At 43.6% G+C, this 18,579-nt stretch overlaps 1 protein-coding gene across 1 annotated transcript in view; it reads left to right on the top strand.

Moving 5' to 3' along the window:
• The window catches only part of ANAPC7 (anaphase promoting complex subunit 7), a 55,316-nt gene that overhangs the window by 2,454 nt on the left and 34,283 nt on the right, over positions 1–18,579 (top strand). The window contains exons 2-4 of the mRNA XM_075834542.1: positions 1,137–1,323; positions 11,143–11,262; positions 16,123–16,234. Of these exons, the coding sequence (XP_075690657.1) occupies positions 1,137–1,323; positions 11,143–11,262; positions 16,123–16,234 (419 nt within the window). The remainder of the gene's footprint in view (positions 1–1,136; positions 1,324–11,142; positions 11,263–16,122; positions 16,235–18,579) is intronic.

The following is an 18,579-nucleotide window of genomic DNA, read 5'->3' as shown; positions in this document are numbered from 1 at the left end:
CTGACACCGACGGAAACCAGAGGTTTCCATCACAATTGATTTCAATGGGGACGTAGCCGGTGTCCATGGTTTCCGCTTGTCTTTTATGCATCGGATCCGTTGTTTTGCCAGAAGCAATAGCGCAGTTGACATGCGCGCTCTCCTCTCCACAGCTCTTACACTGTCCGTAGCAGTGACACGCCCCCTTGCCAATTCGGAAAGCTGAAGAGTGAGAGTGTGCACGCGCGCGCACACTCTCTCCTCTATCTTGCTGTAACACTGTCCATATCTGATTGGACAGTGTCACAGCCATAGTAACACGCCCCCTTGCCAGTACACGCCCCGTTGACAGTTCAGGGGGTAGTTTAAATATCGGGCGCCAAATATAAGGGCACCGATATCTAAGTAACGGAGGAGGGTAGAAAAAAAATGTAAAGTGCCCCAGGGCTTGTGCAGCCCTCCCCATTACATGCTGCACATGTATGGGGAGATGAAAGGTTCTCTTTAAATACTATACATTTTTAATAGATGTTTTGTTGTATTTTTATTTGTCTTTGTGTGTTTAAACAATATATTATTTTCAAAATTCCTTTTATGCTGTTAACCCTAACTTTATAAAAAGGCAACATATTGTTGCCTGATTGCTGCTCTCTGTGCGCCCCGAGCAGGCAATGATACTGGGCACGCCAGATAATGAAGTGTTTTGGCACCAGCCCGGAGCCGCCGCCTTCATGGCCGGTTTGTAATGGCGCTCTGTGAAGTCTCTCCTTATACCGGCTCAAGCACACTGGCATGCAGTCTGTAGAACTCTTTTAGTATGGGGTCAGCCTCCGTGCATTACTATACGGCGTCCGATGGAACATGCCACGATTTCCTTTATGTTGGATTCATGTGGAAAAAAATTCTGTCAAACTGCATGTGTGATTCCAGCCTATACCTCTGTATGACATTAGCGGGATATGGAGGTACAGTAGATCATTCACCTCCATAATACAGCTTATACGATTACGATCTCATAGATGATGACATGATCCTGTGAAACTCCACAATGTCAGACCAGGTAATGGCACAAAAGTTATTATTTGGGATATAGAGAAAAGGCAGGAGATTTCTGTAATGTTATTTGTCATATATGGATTTTTCTTACTTTCATCTAGGGAAATGTTTTCACCATCCCAAAAGTACCAACTTTTAGTATATCACGCAGACTCCCTTTTTCATGACAAAGAGTACAGAAATGCCGTCAGCAAGTACACCATGGCTCTGCAGCAGAAAAAAGCCTTAACCAAGACCACTAAAGTTAGACCGTCAACTGGAAATCCTGCCGCAATGCCACAAAATCAGGTACAATAGCAACGCTTCATAGGGACAGTTTTGAATGCACATTTTTATTTTGTACTTTTTTAACAAATTGTCCCAATATAAATGGTATGAACACACCTTAACATGTACCCTGCCATTCATACACCCTATTCCACGCCATCAATATTAGATCGGTGGGGGTCCGACTCTCGGCACCCTCGCCGATCAGCTATTAAAAGGGGCCGCAGTGCAAGTACCAACGAAAATGAAATGTATGTAAACAATGAAGAGGCTGCGGCACTTGTACGACCCTTTAACCCCTTAACGACCGGGCCATTTTGCACGTTCATGACCAAGGATTATTTTTTGTTTTTTCACGGTCGCATTCCGAGAGTCGTAACTTTTTTTTATATTCCGTCGACATAGCCGTATAAGGGCTTGTTTTTTCCGGGACGAGTTGTATTTTGTAATTGCACCATTTTTAGATGCTTACAATATATTGATTAACTTTTATTAACTTTATTTTAGGAGAGAATTGAAAATGAGCAGCTATTCCAGCATTAATTTTCACGTTCTAAATTTACGCCGTTTACTATGCAGCGTAAATAACATGTTAACTTTATTCTATGGGTCGGCACGATTACGGGGATACCAAATATGTAGAGGTTTTATATGTTTTTCCTACGTTGGCACAATAAAAACCCTTTTAGAAAAAAATTACTTGTTTTTGCATCACCGCATTCCAAAAGCCGTAATTTTTTTTATTTTTCCGTCGATGTGTCCGTATGTGGGCTTGATTTTTGCGGGACAATGTGTAGTTTTCATTAGTACTATTTTGGGGTACATAGGACTTATAGATTAACTTTTATTTTATTTTTTATGGGGGGAATGGGAGAAAAGAGCGAATTTTGCCGTTGTTTCTTTGGACGCCGTTCATCCAGCAGTTTAATTAATGTGTTCATTTTATTGTTCAAGTCGTTACGAACGCGGGGATACCATATATATGTGTATGTGTGATTTGTTTTGACACTTTTACTAAATAAAACCACTTTTTGGGCAAAAAAAGTAGTTTTATTTGATTTTTACTGTAATTTTTTATTTTATTATTCTTCACAAACTTTATTTAACTGATTTTAAATTTTTTTTTTTTAAGTCCCACCAGGGGACTTCACTATGCGATCGGCCGATCGCATATATAATGCTTTGGTATACTTAGTATACCGAAGCATTATTGCCGGTCAGTGTAAAACTGACAGGCAATCTGTTAGGTCATGCCTCCGGCATCGCCTAACAGGCAGATGCTGAAGGCAGACCTGGGGGTTTTTGCGGGGGCACCGATGGGGTGACAGAGGGAGCTCCCTCCCTCTGTCAAACACATTAGATGCCGCTGTCACTATTGACAGCAGCATATAATGGGTTGAACTGCCGGAATCGGAGCGCGCTTCGATTTAGGCAGTTGCAGCAGGAGCCAGGCTGTGTATAACAGCCGTGCTCCTGCCGCTGATCGTGTGGGTACAGTGTCAGTACCCGCGCCAACACAGGACGGATATATCCGTCGTCCTGCGCGAACTAGCAGCTGCAGAGAACGGATATATCTGTCCTTCGGCGTTAAGGAGTTAAACAGCTCATTGGCAGGGCTGCCGAGAGTTGAACCCCCCACAGATCTAATATATTATTTTTATTTTATTTATATATATTTTTTTTTTTAATGTAAACCTTTTTAATGTATCAGCATCATCATGTTATTTCTGACTTTATAAAAATACCATGTTTTAAATAACAGATCTAATATTAAAGGCCTATCCTAACGATAGGCCATCAATTTTAAAAACCCGGATAACCCCATTATATATAAAAATAAATAAAAAAAATACTTGCCACTCAATCCAGTGCAATGTGCCAGCTGCTGTTTTCTTCTTTCTAGAATTTCTGTCCTGAATTTCCATACGGAAATTCTGCAGCATTTATACAAAATAAATTGCAATTCTGCAGATTGAGATTCCGCACCGCAAGTCCGTTTCGGCACTTGTTTTGTACTGATTTTTTCTGCAGTGTATGGATGAGATTTGATCAAATCTCATTCACTTTGCTGCCACTGTAATATGTAGCAGAATTTCCTCACAGAATTTCTGCAGCATTTCTCTCCCATGTGCAAGAGGCCTAAGGCCTTGTTCACACACCGTTTTTTGCCATGGTTTTTTACGCAGAACCGCGTTGGAAACTGCGGCAAAAAACGTCCGAAAATGCACCCCGTTGATTTCAATGGGAGGCGGAGGCGTTTTTTCCCGCTAGCGGAAAAAGAAGCGGCATGCCCTTCGGTCGTTTCTGTCTCTGACCTCCCATTGAGATCAATGGGAGGCAGAGAAAGCGTTTTTCGCTGCATTTTTTTTGCCTGCGGCGCTCAATGGTCGCGGCAGAGAAACGCGGCATGCAAGCAGATGAAAATATACCTCAAAATTCAGGACAAAGTTTTAAGGCAGATTTTTCTGCCTGCAAAAAAACTTTTGTGTTAAAGCGTACCTAACTTTTCAGGTGACTTTTCAGAAATAGCTGTCCTACGTGCGTACATGAGGAATAACACTATTTCCAGTACATCCCTCATGACAGCACTACAGGAGGTTGCCCTATTGACCTCTGTAGGGACAGGAAGACAGAGAGGTTAAAAGGCCCCTCCCACCACCCACTTGCCAGTGTTCTTCCTGTCCCCACAGGGTCAGGAGCAGAGAGACGTCGCTCCTGTATTGTGCAAGAAAAGAGACTCGGGCAGGGGGCAAGATCGGGGGGTCCGTGCACTCCCCCTTCTCTTCCCCCTAAAGCCCAGGCTAACACCCCTCGAACGAGGGGTCCCTTAGCTCCCACCCTGAGACACCTACCGGAGGAATCCTAGGCAGGGTTCGGGTAGTGTGTGGGGGCTGGGGATTCCCAAGCAGGCTTCGGCCTGGCTGCGGACCAGGCGGGGACCGGCAGCTCCATAGACGTGGACGCACCGGCAGGGATCCTCGCTGCGCCGCATAGCAAGCCTCAGTCGCCGGCTATGGCGGCTGCACTACAAGGAAAGAACGAATAGCCGACCGGAAATGACGTCGGGCTACTTCCGGTCCGCGGCCATCTTGGAAGGCGGGAAATTTAAAACGCCTGCATTTAAAGGGACACGCACAGGTATGTAGTTAGGGCTGATAACTCTAACTTGGATTATTTTTGTGGATTGCATATTGCATTGCCTGTTACCTGTTGCGGTATGGAACTTCCTCGTCCTGATGGAACTCCAGATATGTCCCAGGGTCACGTGAGTCTCACCCTTGGGGTAAGGGTTATGACTCCTTATGTATGTACACCATACTTTACCTACCTTCTGTTTTCTCTAGGATAAAGATTCCTCTCAGAGACAAACTGATAAAAAGAAGGTTAAAAAATGTGCGACTTGTGCAAAAAAAATTGCCAGAGTCACATAGGAAACAATTGTGTCAGGATTGTATTGCAAAAATACTAAAGGAGGAACAACCAACGTTCATGTCTGAACTTAGGGCTATGATTCGTGAAGAAGTGGGTCAGTCAGTAGCCTCCCTCGCCCCTCCTCAAGAAATTCCCTCCCACTCCCAGGCAAAAAGATCACGGATGGAAGTGGATCAAAAATATTGTCCTCCCTCTCAGGGGTCTGACTCGGAGCAGGAGTGTTATTACCTATCGGAGGGTGAGTTAGAAGAAGGAGAGGAACTCTTGCCTTCAACTTCTTCCACTCAAGAGAAAAAAAAATTCTTCTCTTCCGAGATGTCTGATACCTTAATTCAAGCAATACGGGAAACCATGGATATTCCCGAAGAAGACCAACCACATACCATCGAGGATGAGATGTTTGGAGGTCTAACGGAAAAGAAAACAAAGGTTTTTCCGGTAAACGAAAATCTCAAAAGAATGGTGACAACTGAATGGGAAGATTCAGAAAAAAGGCTCTTCATTTCAAGAGATTTTAAAAACAGACTTCTCTTTGATCCAGAAAACACTAAACCTTGGGATGAGATCCCAAAAGTAGATGTCCCAGTAGCCAGGGTTGCTAAAAAAAACGCAATCCCATTTGAAGATTCCTCTCAGTTGAAGGACGCCATGGACCGAAAGGCAGACGGGCTACTGAAAAGAGCGTGGGAATCTTCCTCTGCTTTGATCTCGACTAATATTGCGGCCACATCAGTAGCAAGAGCAATGTTTATATGGTTAAACCAGCTAGAAACCCATTTGATGATGAAGACAAATGGCAACCGGATTCTTGGTAGACGCTTCAGCGGAATCTATTAGATTTGCTGCCAGGAATGGAGCTCTCTCAAATGCTGGTAGAAGAGCATTATGGCTCAAAATGTGGTCAGGAGATACGAAGTCCAAGAACAAATTGTGTTCTATCCCGTTTACAAGGTCTCTGATGTTCGGTCCTCTCCTCGATAACATGCTGGAGAATGCAGCAGATAGGAAAAAGGGGTTTCCTGAAGAGAAACCAAAAAAACCCCCTCAGTTTGGGAGGTTTCGCCAACAGAGGGATCCTACCTTACAGAACTACAGCGGGAAAGGGAAGTCCGGTCGCTGGAGTTACCCCAAAGGAAAAAGGGGTCGAGGATATCTCCTTAACCCAAATAATTCATTCCAGCCCTCAAAGCAATGACGCCAAGAGCATAGGAGGAAGACTCCTACAATTTTATCCCAAATGGTCGAGAATAACCCAGAACCCCTGGGTTCTAAAGATCATAGAAGAAGGGTACAAAATAGAATTTTCCTCCAGAGAAATTTCTAATAACCCAGTACCAAGCAAAAGGCCTTCATCAGATCCTTATCCAGGATGTCCAGAAACTACTCAAATTGAGAGCCATTTCTCCAGTTCCCCACAACGAAATATGCAAAGGCCACTATTCAAAAATCTTCTTAGTCAAAAAACCAAACGGTTCCTACAGGACAATAATCAACCTGAAGGTCCTAAACAAATGGGTGAAATATCGAAAATTCAAGATGGAGTCTATCAGATCGACTATTCCTCTAATAAGGGAAGAGGCATCAATGTGTCCGATCGACTTAAAGGATGCGTATTATCACGTTCCTATCCACCCCGCGTACCAGAGATTCCTCAGATTCGCAATTCAGGACGGTCCTTCCATTCTCCACTTCCAGTTTGTCTGCCTCCCTTTTGGCATTTCCTCCGCCCCCAGAATTTTTACAAAAATTATGGCAGAGATCATGGCATTCATAAGAGGTCAGGGTATAGTAATTATACCATATCTAGACGACTTCTTGTTGACGGCAGATACTCCGTCTATCTTAGACAGTCATCGGTCACAGGTTCTTTCCCTACTACAGGAATTGGGATGGATAATCAACTTTCAGAAGTCGAGTCTTCCTCCCCAAAAACAGAAGGTCTTCTTAGAAGTACTGCTAGACTCCTCCCTTCAACATTCCTTCCTCCCAAGTGAGAAACAAATACTCCTACTGGCAGAAGTAAGGAAATTTTGGAGGAAAGACGCCTGTTCCATAAGGGAATGTATGCGGATGTTGGGAATGATGACGTCTTGCATCCAATCTATTCCATGGAGTCAATTTCACTCCAGACCCTTACAGAATCTGATCTTGTCCCATTGGGATCGAAAACAGAACTCACTGAATTCAAGAATTAAAATTTACGAGACTGTGAAATCATCCCTCCTGTGGTGGCTCTGCACAAACAACATAGACAAGGGAGTCCCCTGGATAACTTCTCCTTATGTAGTGATTACCACAGATGCCAGCAAACACGGCTGGGGGTCGGTAATCCAAGACCAGCACTTTCAGGGAACATGGCCTGTTCAAATGAAGATGATGTCCTCAAACTTCAGAGAACTAAAAGCCGTATGGGAGACACTTATAAGAGCTTCACCCATCATAAAAGGGAAGCATAAAAGAATTTTATCGGACAACACGACAGCGGTGTCCTTTCTTCGCCATCAAGGGGGAAAAAGACACACGCTTCTTCAGGCCCTCTCTACACAAATTTTCAGTTTGGCAGAAGAAAATGTCCTATCAGTCTCTGCAGTCCACCTAAAAAGCTCAGAGAACCTATCAGCAGATTTCCTGAGTCTGGAAAAGTAGACCCTGGAGAATGGTCCCTAAACAGGGAAGTCTTTCTGTCCTTAACCCGAATGTGGGGTTATCCACAAATAGACCTGTTTGCCACGAGGAATAACTCCCAAGTAGAGACATTCTTCTCCCTAAATCTCAGAGACAACCCATTGGGAGTAGATGCATTGTCCCAACCCTGGGGCATGGATCTGGCCTATGCCTTTCCTCCGTTTCCTCTAATACAAATGGTATTAAGAAAAATCCAGGAAGATTTGATAAAGCTCATCATTATTCTTCCCTATTGGCCAAAAAGAAGTTGGTTTCCAATTGTAAAATACCTAGCGTTGGAAGACCCTATCATGCTCCCAGTCAGGGAGAATCTTCTCTCCCAGGGTCCCTTATTCTTTCAGGGAATAGAAACTCTGAAATTATCAGCCTGGATCCTGAAAGGCAGATCTTGAGGAACCACGGTCTGTCAGATGAGGTAATTTCAACTATCTTATAAAGTCATAAAGAAGTTACCTCAAAAATCAAAAAATTTGGAAGAAATTCTGTTCCTGGTATGGAGACCCAGGACCAGACCCCTTTTCTCCCAACATCGCGAAAATCCTAGATTTTTTACAATCGGGATTCAAAAAAGGGCTTAGTCCTAGTACCTTAAAAGTACAGATTTCAGCCTTAGGAAATTTTTTTAATACTCCCCTGGCTGAACATCGGTGGATCAGAAGATTCACTTAAGCGGTCTCTAAACTGAAACCTTCCCTAAAGAAATCAGTTCCTACCTGGGATTTGAATGTGGTGTTAACGACTCTTTGTGAGCCCCCCTTTGAGCCGCTCGACACAATTAGTATGCACTTTTTAACTCTAAAAGCTGCATTCTTAGTCGCGATTACTTCAGCAAGAAGGATTGGAGAAATCCAATCTCTGTCAGTCATAGAACCGTACCTAAAAGTACAAGAGGATAAGATCATCCTAAAGCTGGATCCCTCCTTTATTCCAAAGGTATCTACTGCTTTTCATAGAGAACAAGAAATAATTCTACCTTCCTTTTATCCAGATCCAAAAAACCAACAAGAAGAAAATTCCATTGCCTGGATGTCAGGCGAACAATTCTTCAGTATCTGGATAGAACCTTCTCCTGGAGACGAGATAAAAATCTATTTGTCCTGTTTGGGGGAAAGAATAGAGGAAAGAAAGCCTCAAAAGGCTCTCTAGCGAGATGGGTAAAAACCACCATACAAGAAGCCTACAAGTCCCAAGGACTATGTGCCCCACAAGGCATCAGAGCCCATTCAACGAGGGCAGTTTCGGCATCCTGGGCAGAAAGAAGAGAAGCCTCTATGGACCAAATCTGCAGAGCTGCCACTTGGTCAAACCATCATACGTTTTGCAAACATAGGCTCGATGTTCTGTCCGATACGGATTTAAGTTTTGGACGGAAAGTCCTTCAATCCGTAGTCCCGCCCTGAGCATTATAATCTGGTATTGCTCCTGTAGTGCTGTCATGAGGGATGTACTGGAAAATAGGAATTAGACCTACCGGTAATTGTATTTCCAGGAATCCATCATGTCAGCACTCTTACATTCCCTCCCTGATTGAATTCTGATTTGTGCAATTAACATGTCAGTTATTATCCCTAGAAATAAAATAGGGTTGCATCCATCCTGGTGTAGTAATTGAAAAACACTGGCAAGTGGGTGGTGGGAGGGGCCTTTTAACCTCTCTGTCTTCCTGTCCCTACAGAGGTCAATAGGGCAACCTCCTGTAGTGCTGTCATGATGGATTCCTGGAAATAAAATTACCGGTAGGTCTAATTCCTATTTTCAGGCCATTATATGACTTGCATGTGGCATCTTTTAGCAGCTTTCCTCTCTACAGGCCCTATCGCATACAGAGAAGAGGTGACTCCTGCTCTACTATAGCTGTTACGTATATAGAAGCTGCTGCAGCATGGTGGAGATTATACAGCAGTAATGAGCAGTGTAGCTGAGAATCCAGCACTGGTGTGAGATATAAGGCTGGATTCACACGAGCATGTTACATCCATAAAGGACGGAACGTATTTCGGCCGCAAGTCCCGGACCGAACACACTGCAGGGAGTCTGGCTCATAGTTATGTACGACGCTAGGAGTCCCTGCCTCTCCGTGGAACTACTGTCCCGTACTGAAAACATGATTACAGTACGGGACAGTCGTCCCGCAGCGAGGCAGGGACTCCTAGCATCGTACATAACTATGATGCTAGGAGCCCGGCTCCCTGCAGTGTGTTCGGTCCGGGACTTGCGGCCGAAATACCTACCGTCCTTTACGGACGTAACATGCTCGTGTGAATCCAGCCTAACACTCCTTAGTAACCTGTTTTGCGCCTGACTCTTAGTAACGCCTGGAATTACGCCTGAAAAGACTGCTCCAATACGTCTGCAAACCTCTGTCCATTGCTTGCAATGGGTTTTACGGTGTTCTGTTCAGACGAGTTGTAATTTTACGCGTCGCTGTTAAAAGACGGCGCGTAAAAATACGCCTGCGTCAAAGAAGTGCATGTCACTTCTTGGGACGTTTTTGGAGCCGTTTTTCATTGACTCCATTGAAAAACAGCTCTAATTACGTCTGTAAAAGATGCTGCATTAAAACGCGAGTACTTGCAAAAAAGTCTGAAATTCAGGGGCTGTTTTCGCCTGAAAACAGCTCCATATTTTCAGACGTATTTTGCGTTTGCGTGTGAACATACCCTAACTTAGAAGTTGCATCATAGTCTCTGTGTGTGTGTGTCTCACCCTGCTACTGCTCTCCTCCTCCCACTCCACTCTCCATAGACTTCTATGAGCAGTTGTAACCTGATCCCTCAGTTAGTCTTGAGGAGATGGAAAAAGCAGTAAATTCAGAGTGAGTGAGCAGTTGTGGAAGGGGGGGGGGGGAAGAGGCATTTTTTTGCAAAAATTAGTTGGTGACCATTTAATTCACTATGCAATGTGTTCTGTTCAACAAATGTGGTACCAAAGCTAAAATGGGAAGCAGAGAGGGCAACCACAAGGAAATCTAATTCCCAGAAGCTGATTGGTTCATTCGGTGGAATACATTCACCTTTTAACTGTTTCTACTCTGTAAGGCCCAATGCACACCGCTGTATTACGCTCCATACATTCAAGTGCCTCTACTTTACAGAGGTTCGTCTCTGATTTCACACAGAGGTTTTTTCTGGCAGATTCCACACAAATAAATCAGTCAGGAAAAATTGTAGCAAGCTCCATCAGATTCTGTATGTATGAAGCTATTCTCACCTAGGAGCACTTCTACCAGGAGAGCATCTCTCCGTACGTATGGCACCCAACGGATACCTTAGGCGCGTCCTTCATTGAGAATTAGGGGAGGGGGTGTGCGTGCCCCCAGATTACCACCCCCCTTCAACTCTGCTCCCCTTTTTGGTGGAACCAGACCTAGATTTTTGAGCTCTGGTGGACGGCGGCCTATTCATATGGTGGTGCCTGATGTGTTCTTGGTGAGGGCAGGCCATTAGTCCCCAAACGTTTCAGGGCCTTGTAGTCGAGAGGGTAGGGGAATAGGTCGGGGGCCCTTCTCCTTTTGGAGAGGTCTTGCAATACGCCGAATGCAAATGAGCACTTTTTTGTAACACTTGAGTAATGAATGTGCAATTTTTAACTTTAAAAAATAAAAATCTTAAACATTTTTTAGTTTAAACTATTATGTTGTACAGAACTGCTTGCAATGTTCATTTTTTTTTTTTTGTCCTTATTACCTATAACTTATGGTCACTTGTTCTTTTGTGTCTATAGAGTCTCCCATCAGAGATTGAAGTAAAGTATAAAATGGCAGAATGTTACACAATGCTTAAACAAGATAAAGATGCTGTTGCCATTTTGGATGGAATCCCTTCACGACAAAGAACTCCAAAGGTAAGTTGATGCCATAAAGTGCTGTTCAAACTTCGCAGCTTTTTTTTTTTCATAACCTTAGTGTGCACTTGTTACGCATTTCTGTGTGCGAATAAGATAGTCTAAAATCCTATAAGCACACTATATTGAACTGCTTTCAAATACTCAAACTTTATTTATTTTTTCAGTTTTACAGGTATATAAATAGCAGAAAAGAAAAAAACCCTTGTTAAAAGTACCTTAGTCCCCTTTCACATTACGTTTAGTGTGTACGTCGGGAAAGCTCCTGACGTAAACCCTAAACCTCTTTATAGAGCTCGATTAGCCTGAGTAGTAGTCCATGCTATTCCATACAATGGGATCCAGCAAAAAATTGTATAATCCTACATTTTTTTTTTAAATAAACATGGGAGCCTGCGGGATGACATATGCCTCTGTATCAGTTTCACGTATACGTCTTTGGCATATCAATAGCTTTTCATGATATATACGTTGAACAGATACCATAATAGGCATCTGTCCCTCATAGACTAACAGTAGCATCCGTCACCTATAGGCTATAATGGTATCTGTTCAACCTATATATCATGAGAGTTCACTTTAACGTATACCAACATAGTCTTTAACCCTTTCATGACCAAGGGTCATTGATGCCCCTGTGTCCAGGTCAAATTTTCCATTTTTGATATTCACTTCTTTAAACGATAATATCTTTGGAACCGCTTTGAATATTACAACTATTTTTACTTTATTTTACAAGACTTATGAGGCTTTCATTTTCTAGATTAGTTTAATTAATTCGGTGTTTTTAAAGGGAATGTGTCGCTAGAAATTTTTTTTTTTTAGTTAAACAGTTAGTATATAAATGATTACACATTGTTATAATTTTTTCACAAGTCAGGAAATATTATAAATTAGATTCTAATTTATAACATTTCCATGTGCTGGTCACTAGAGGGAGCAATTCCCAAAATTGCAGCATTGGCATGTGCTAAAGCAACCTCATTGCTTTATGCTGCAAAATTGGAGAAGACCCACTCGCTCTAGTGTGCTCAAACAATCCACCCCCCCCTCCTTTATCCTGGCCATTTTTTGAGTGAATGCACAGTGTAGGAGGATTAGATACAGTGGTTATAAAACGAACATACACAAACATGACTTACCTGCTCCTGCCGCCACCGCAACCGGAAGTAGTCATCTTACTGTCCGGCCGCGGCTTCCAGTCCACATGAAAATGGCGCCGGATTTCGCACTGACGAAGACCTTCCATTTGGACTGTGTAGTTCCCACAGAGACGGCGTACGCTATAGTGAATGGAACGGCCCCCATTCGCATTCACTATGGGGATGTATGTGCCGTATTCCATCTCTGTATGTGTCGTTAATCGACACATACAGAGATGAAAAAAAAAATGGCAGCCCCCATACAGAAGTAAAAGTCAGAAAAAAGTAAAACACAAAAGCACAAATAAATAAAATGTATTTTAATAACATACTAAAATCAAAAACATATATAAAAATTTTTTTTTTTAGTTAAACAATTAGTGTATGGGTGATTAAACATTGCTCTAATTTTTTTTATTTTTCCACGAGTCAGGAAATATTATAAATTAGATTCTAATTTATAATATTTCCCAGCGCTGGTCACTAGATGGAGCAATTCCAAAAATTGCAGCATTGCATGTGGTAAAGCAACCACATTGCTTTATGCTGCAAAATTTGAGAACACTCACTCGCTCTAGTGAGCTCTCAGAATCCCCCCTCCTTTATCCTGGCTAGTGCCGGGAAAAACGAGGGGATTGAATGGTCAAACCTCCTACACTGTGTGCCGCCATTTTTTGAGCTAACACACAGTGTAGTAGGTTAACATACAGTAGTAAACACGTACATACACAGACCTAACTTACCTGCTCCTGCCGCCGCCGCTCCCTCCGGTCCGTCTGCTACCTCCGCTCCAAGTGCACAAGTCCGGAAGCCGCGACCGGAAGTAGTAATCTTACTGTCCGGCCGCGACTTCCGGTCCACAAGAAAATGGCGCCGGACGTCGCACAGTTCAATTCGTACTGTGTGGGAGCGGCGCATGCGCCGTTCCCACACAGACGGCGTACAGCATAGTGGATGGAACGGGCCCCGTTCGCATTCACTATGGGACTGTATGTGCCGTATTCCATGTCTGTATGTGTCGTTAAAGAGGCTCTGTCACCAGATTTTGCAACCCCTATCTGCTATTGCAGCAGATAGGCGCTGCAATGTAGATTACAGTAACGTTTTGTTTTTTAAAAAACGAGCATTTTTGGCCAAGTTATGACCACTTTCGTATTTATGCAAATGAGGCTTGCAAAAGTACAACTGGGCGTGTTGAAAAGTAAAAGTACAACTGGGCGTGTATTATGTGCGTACATCGGGGCGTGTTTACTACTTTTACTAGCTGGGCGTTGTGTATAGAAGTATCATCCACTTCTCTTCACAACGCCCAGCTTCTGGCAGTGCAGACACAGCCGTGTTCTCCAGAGATCACGCTGTGTCGTCACTCACAGGTCCTGCATCGTGTCAGACGAGCGAGGACACATCGGCACCAGAGGCTACAGATGATTCTGCAGCAGCATCGGCGTTTGCAGGTAAGTCGATGTAGCTACTTACCTGCAAATGCTGATGCTGCTGCAGAATCAACTGTAGCCTCTGGTGCCGACACGATGCAGGACCTGTGAGTGACGTCACAGATCTGCACTGCCAGAAGCTGGGCTTTCTGAAGAGAAGTGGATGATACTTCTCATCAGAACGCCCAGCTAGTAAAAGTAGTAAACACGCCCCGATGTAACACACATAATACACGCCCAGTTGTACTTTTACTCTTCAACACGCCCAGTTGTACTTTTGCAAGCCTCATTTGCATAAATACGAAAAAGGTCATAACTTGGCCAAAAATGCTCGTTTTTTAAAAATAAAAACGTTACTGTAATCTACATTGCAGCGCCTATCTGCTGCAATAGCAGATAGGGCTTGCAAAATCTGGTGACAGAGCCTCTTTAATCGACACATACAGAGATGGAAAAAAAAATGGCAGCCCCCATGGACAAGAAAAAGTGAAAAAATAAAAAAAAGTAAAACACAAACGCACAAATAAATAAAAAAATGTTTAATAAAACACTAAAAGCAAATTGATCTAAAAAAAAATTTTTTCCTTTAATTTTTATTATGAGCAGACAAATCACAATTTAAAAAAAAAATAAAAACAGTGAAAAAAATGGCAGTCAACAACGAATCAACTGTCAGTTTTTCATGACTGTTTTGCATCAATGTGTCTCAAAATTGCAATCCATTTCCTGGCCATCTGACCGTTTTTAACTGGCATTAGGCCTCATGCACACGACCGTGCTCGTAATTACGACTCGTAATTACAAGCACGGGCAGCCGGCCGTTTTTCCGAGCCGTGCTCCCATTATAAAGTATAGTAGCACGGCCCGTAAAATAAAAAAATAGAACATGTTCTATCTTTTTAACGGCACGGGCACCTTCCCGTGAGAAAACGGGAAGGTACCCGTGGCTAACATAAGTCTATGGGCCCGTTATTTCGGGTCGTAATTACGACCCGCAATAACGGGTGTTTTTACGGTCGTGTGCATGAGGCCTTAGCCATCTGTTTTTCATGGACGTTAAAAAGAAAAATGGATGAATTTTATTCGTTAGGGTTTTTTGTCCAAAACCCCTGAAAACACCACAGTGCCCATGTAGATAGTGATGCAATACCACTGTAGATAGTGGCAGTGCCCACATAGATAATGTCACAGTGCCCAGATAGTGCCACAGTTCTCCCTGTAGATAATTCCCACTTAGTGCCACACACAGTGCCCATGTAGATAGCGGCACAGTGTCCCCCTGTAGATACTGCCAATATAATACCACAGTACCCATGTAGATAGTGCTACACCCCCTGCATATAGCACCCCCCCCTCGATAGCACGACACTTCCCCCCCCCCCCCCGTATTTAGAAATATTCCCGCTGCAGATGGCGCCACCCCCCCCCCCCCCCCCCCTGTAAATGGCACTGCTTTCCTGTGAATAGCACCACTGTAGCTACCTGTAGGAGCGGAATCCATCTGGCTGAAGAATCCGCTCCTACTGGAAGCCAATGATGTCTCTGTCCATAAACGGACAGTGACGTCAGGGGTTAACTCTAAAAGCGGAATCCGCTGCCAGAACAGGGATTCCGCTCCAGTGACGTCAGGGGCTCTCTAGAAGCGTAATCTGGCCAGTGCAATCTGACACTGGGGATTCCGCTCCTAGAGTCAGTTCAGGTGGCGCTATCTACAGCAGGGGGTTGCTATCTGTAGGGGGGGGGGGTGGCACTATCTACAGCGGGGATGGAGAGACGGCGGGTGCTCCCTGTAGGAGGGGAATCCTCGGCCAGAGGGCTAGCCGGGGATTCCGATGCTGGAGGGAGCTTCACTCGCGCTATCTAGGGTTTTGCGCTGCCTACAGAGGGTTGTGGGTGGCACTATCTACAGTGCGGGGGGGTGTATTCCGTGGCTCTCAAATCCCTGGCCGACATGAGAATGCAGCTCTGCTCACACTGAAGCAGCACTGCACTCATTAAACCCATTCCAGGCTGTCAACGTTTATACACATGAAAACTGCACGTGGCATCGGCAGATAGAACGTGTATAGCCGTATGGCAGTCGTGAAGGGGTTAAAGACCGATACCACTGTTAGGCATCAGTCACAGCCGACGCTTAACGTATGCGTCGGGAGCTTCTCCCAGTGAATTAGTCAAACGTAGTGCAATAAATGTAATGTGAACATAGCCTAAATGTGAATGGGGCTTTAGTAGTACAGTGTCAGGTGTTTATTTGTAGTCCTTTTAACTATAAGTTTGTCTCCTAGATTAATATGATGCTAGCCAATTTGTACAAGAAGGCTGGGCAGGAACGATCTGCTGTGACCAGTTACAAGGAGGTGTTGAGGCAATGTCCATTGGCGCTGGATGCTATTTTAGGTAAAACTTAACTCCATTTTCTTACTTTCCTCTTCCCTCAAAGTGATAACAAATATAATACATATTTATTTCAAATACAGATACAGTGTAAATTGGGCCATACACATGAGATACATGCCAGAATCTGCAGATTTTCAAATCCAAATGCACGCTCAGCCGAACTTGTATGTCTATGGTGGAATTTTTAGAAATAACGGTCAGCCATACGAGCAGCTGGCCAAAAGCTATCATGTGTATAGCCAGTATAGGGTGGATACGCTGGGTCAAGCTGCACAGCGTATCCGCCGTGAACTCCGCAGGGAATTCGGTGGTATGTTTTTTTTGGGCGGAATTTCCACTGCAGAAAGCATCGCCAGAAAAACCAAAAACTTTCATATCTACTCCCTCCCTCTCTTCTGTGCGTGGTCTGACCTCCTGAGATGATGTTGCAGGCCATCTGACCGTTGCAGCGGTCACATGGGATGAAACGTCTTCCCAGGAGCCCGGACTGGATAAGAATTTGTAATTCCGCCGCAAATGTCGCAACACACACCACTTTGAATGGGGTACTTAAAATTGCAATTGAAAACCTGCAACACAAGAACAGCGATTCTGCAGCATTAATTGGTATGCTGCAGCTAAAAAAAAACACACCGCAGGTCAAGCTATGTGCGGTCTTTTTTCAGCTGATTTTTTTTTTCCCCTGTGTGGGGATGAGATTTGTTGAAATCTCACCCACATGGCTCTTACTGTAATACGCTGCAAATTTTCTGCAATGAAATCTGTTGCTGAAAATCTGCAGTGTTTATGCCTAGAGTGTTCCTACCCTTAAAGAGGACCTGTCACCAGTTTATAAAGTCCCTATTTCCTAACTGCTCTAATAGGTGGTTTGCTGCTGATAACTACAGTGTGATTTGTTTTTTAAAAAAAAACTTTTATTTGCAAAGTTATGAGCATTTTCCTAAATATGCGAATGTGGCTCTAATAGCCAAATAGGAGGGGACCTGTTATTTTCACTCTGGCGGTGTAATGTTTTGTGTATGACGCTGTCCAATCAGCATACAGCTTCTCCCCATCCCTGCCCAGCAACACAGCGTGATCATATAGTATACAGCTTCCACTCCCGACTGTGTTTTCAACTGGCGACGTCTCCGGTTGTGTCACAACTGCCATCCTGATTTCATATGAAAGATTAGAATCTCCTCTTTTATATGCCCCCAGAACCGCTGTTCTAGGTGATCCACAGACCGAGATATGGCGGTTTTTGAAGTCCTCCCCCTTCCCTCCAGCCTCAGTCTCTCACACGGTGTGAAGCATCTTCATGCTGATAGGACAGCGTCCGAGGCTGTGAGATAGCTCCACCTCAGGAGAATCGCTGGTGTTACCTCCCACTTGTCTAATAAAAGGCTCATTGACATATTTAGAATAAAGCTCATAACTTTTAAAATAGGGACACCATTTTCACTAGTGTTATCAGTGTGACAGCGCCTATTAGATTAGCTAGGAGATAGGGCATTACTAAACTAGTGCCAGAGCCTCTTTAAAGTGCAATCCAAATAAAAGCAAACTTTAGTTTTAAACTATATTTGCCTTGGCACAACCATGGTAGCGGTAGAAAGTTCAATTTTTGTGAAATATTTCAGTTTATTTAATAAAGAACATGAATATATTGCCTTTTTTAGTTTGCATACCTAAGACCGTCTAGGTGGTTTGCAGTGGACTGTACATGTATTACATATTTCTCATTAGAAGCTAAAAGAAAGTTTTATTTTTCTTGTTCTAGAAAGATTAAAATTGCTGTGCCACCTTCATACTTCCCTCACAGCAAGTCATGAATTTCAACGCAAAATGAACAAACGCTGTAATTGGGAACTATTGACTTCCTCTTCTCGTGGATATTTTTGTCTACATGGAGGGAAAAAATAAAATATGTTTTCATTTTGCAGTGCAATTAAAGTTGGAGAGAAGCTGTGCTTTATTGAAGAATCTGAAAAGTCCGTTACAAAGTAGGGTTTGACTTGAGGTCCCTGTTGTGAAGACGCTGTGTATTGATTGATTGATTTGTGGGCAATGCAGAGAGATGTAATTTTAGAAAGCAATGATGGCAATGAGTCACCCATATGCAGAGTGGGCATAACACAGCAGCCAGGAGGCAAAAGTAAAAGCTAGAGAAAATGGCCAAAATCGCCCACCCGGTGATTTCAATGGGAGGCAGAGGCGGGTTTTTTGTTTTTTTTTCCCTGGCCGGCTTTAAAAAAAAAAAAATGGCATATCCTATCTTGCCATGGTTGTGCCTCTGACCTCCCATTGAAATCAATGGGAGGCAGAAAAAGCGGTTATTGTTGCATTTTTTGCCCGTTGTCCTC

Source organism: Rhinoderma darwinii, chromosome 1 (genome assembly GCF_050947455.1).
Source record: "Rhinoderma darwinii isolate aRhiDar2 chromosome 1, aRhiDar2.hap1, whole genome shotgun sequence".
In the NCBI taxonomy this organism is placed as follows: domain Eukaryota; kingdom Metazoa; phylum Chordata; class Amphibia; order Anura; family Rhinodermatidae; genus Rhinoderma; species Rhinoderma darwinii.
Note: the sequence above shows the minus strand (reverse complement) of the source record. Positions and strands in the feature narration are given on the sequence as shown.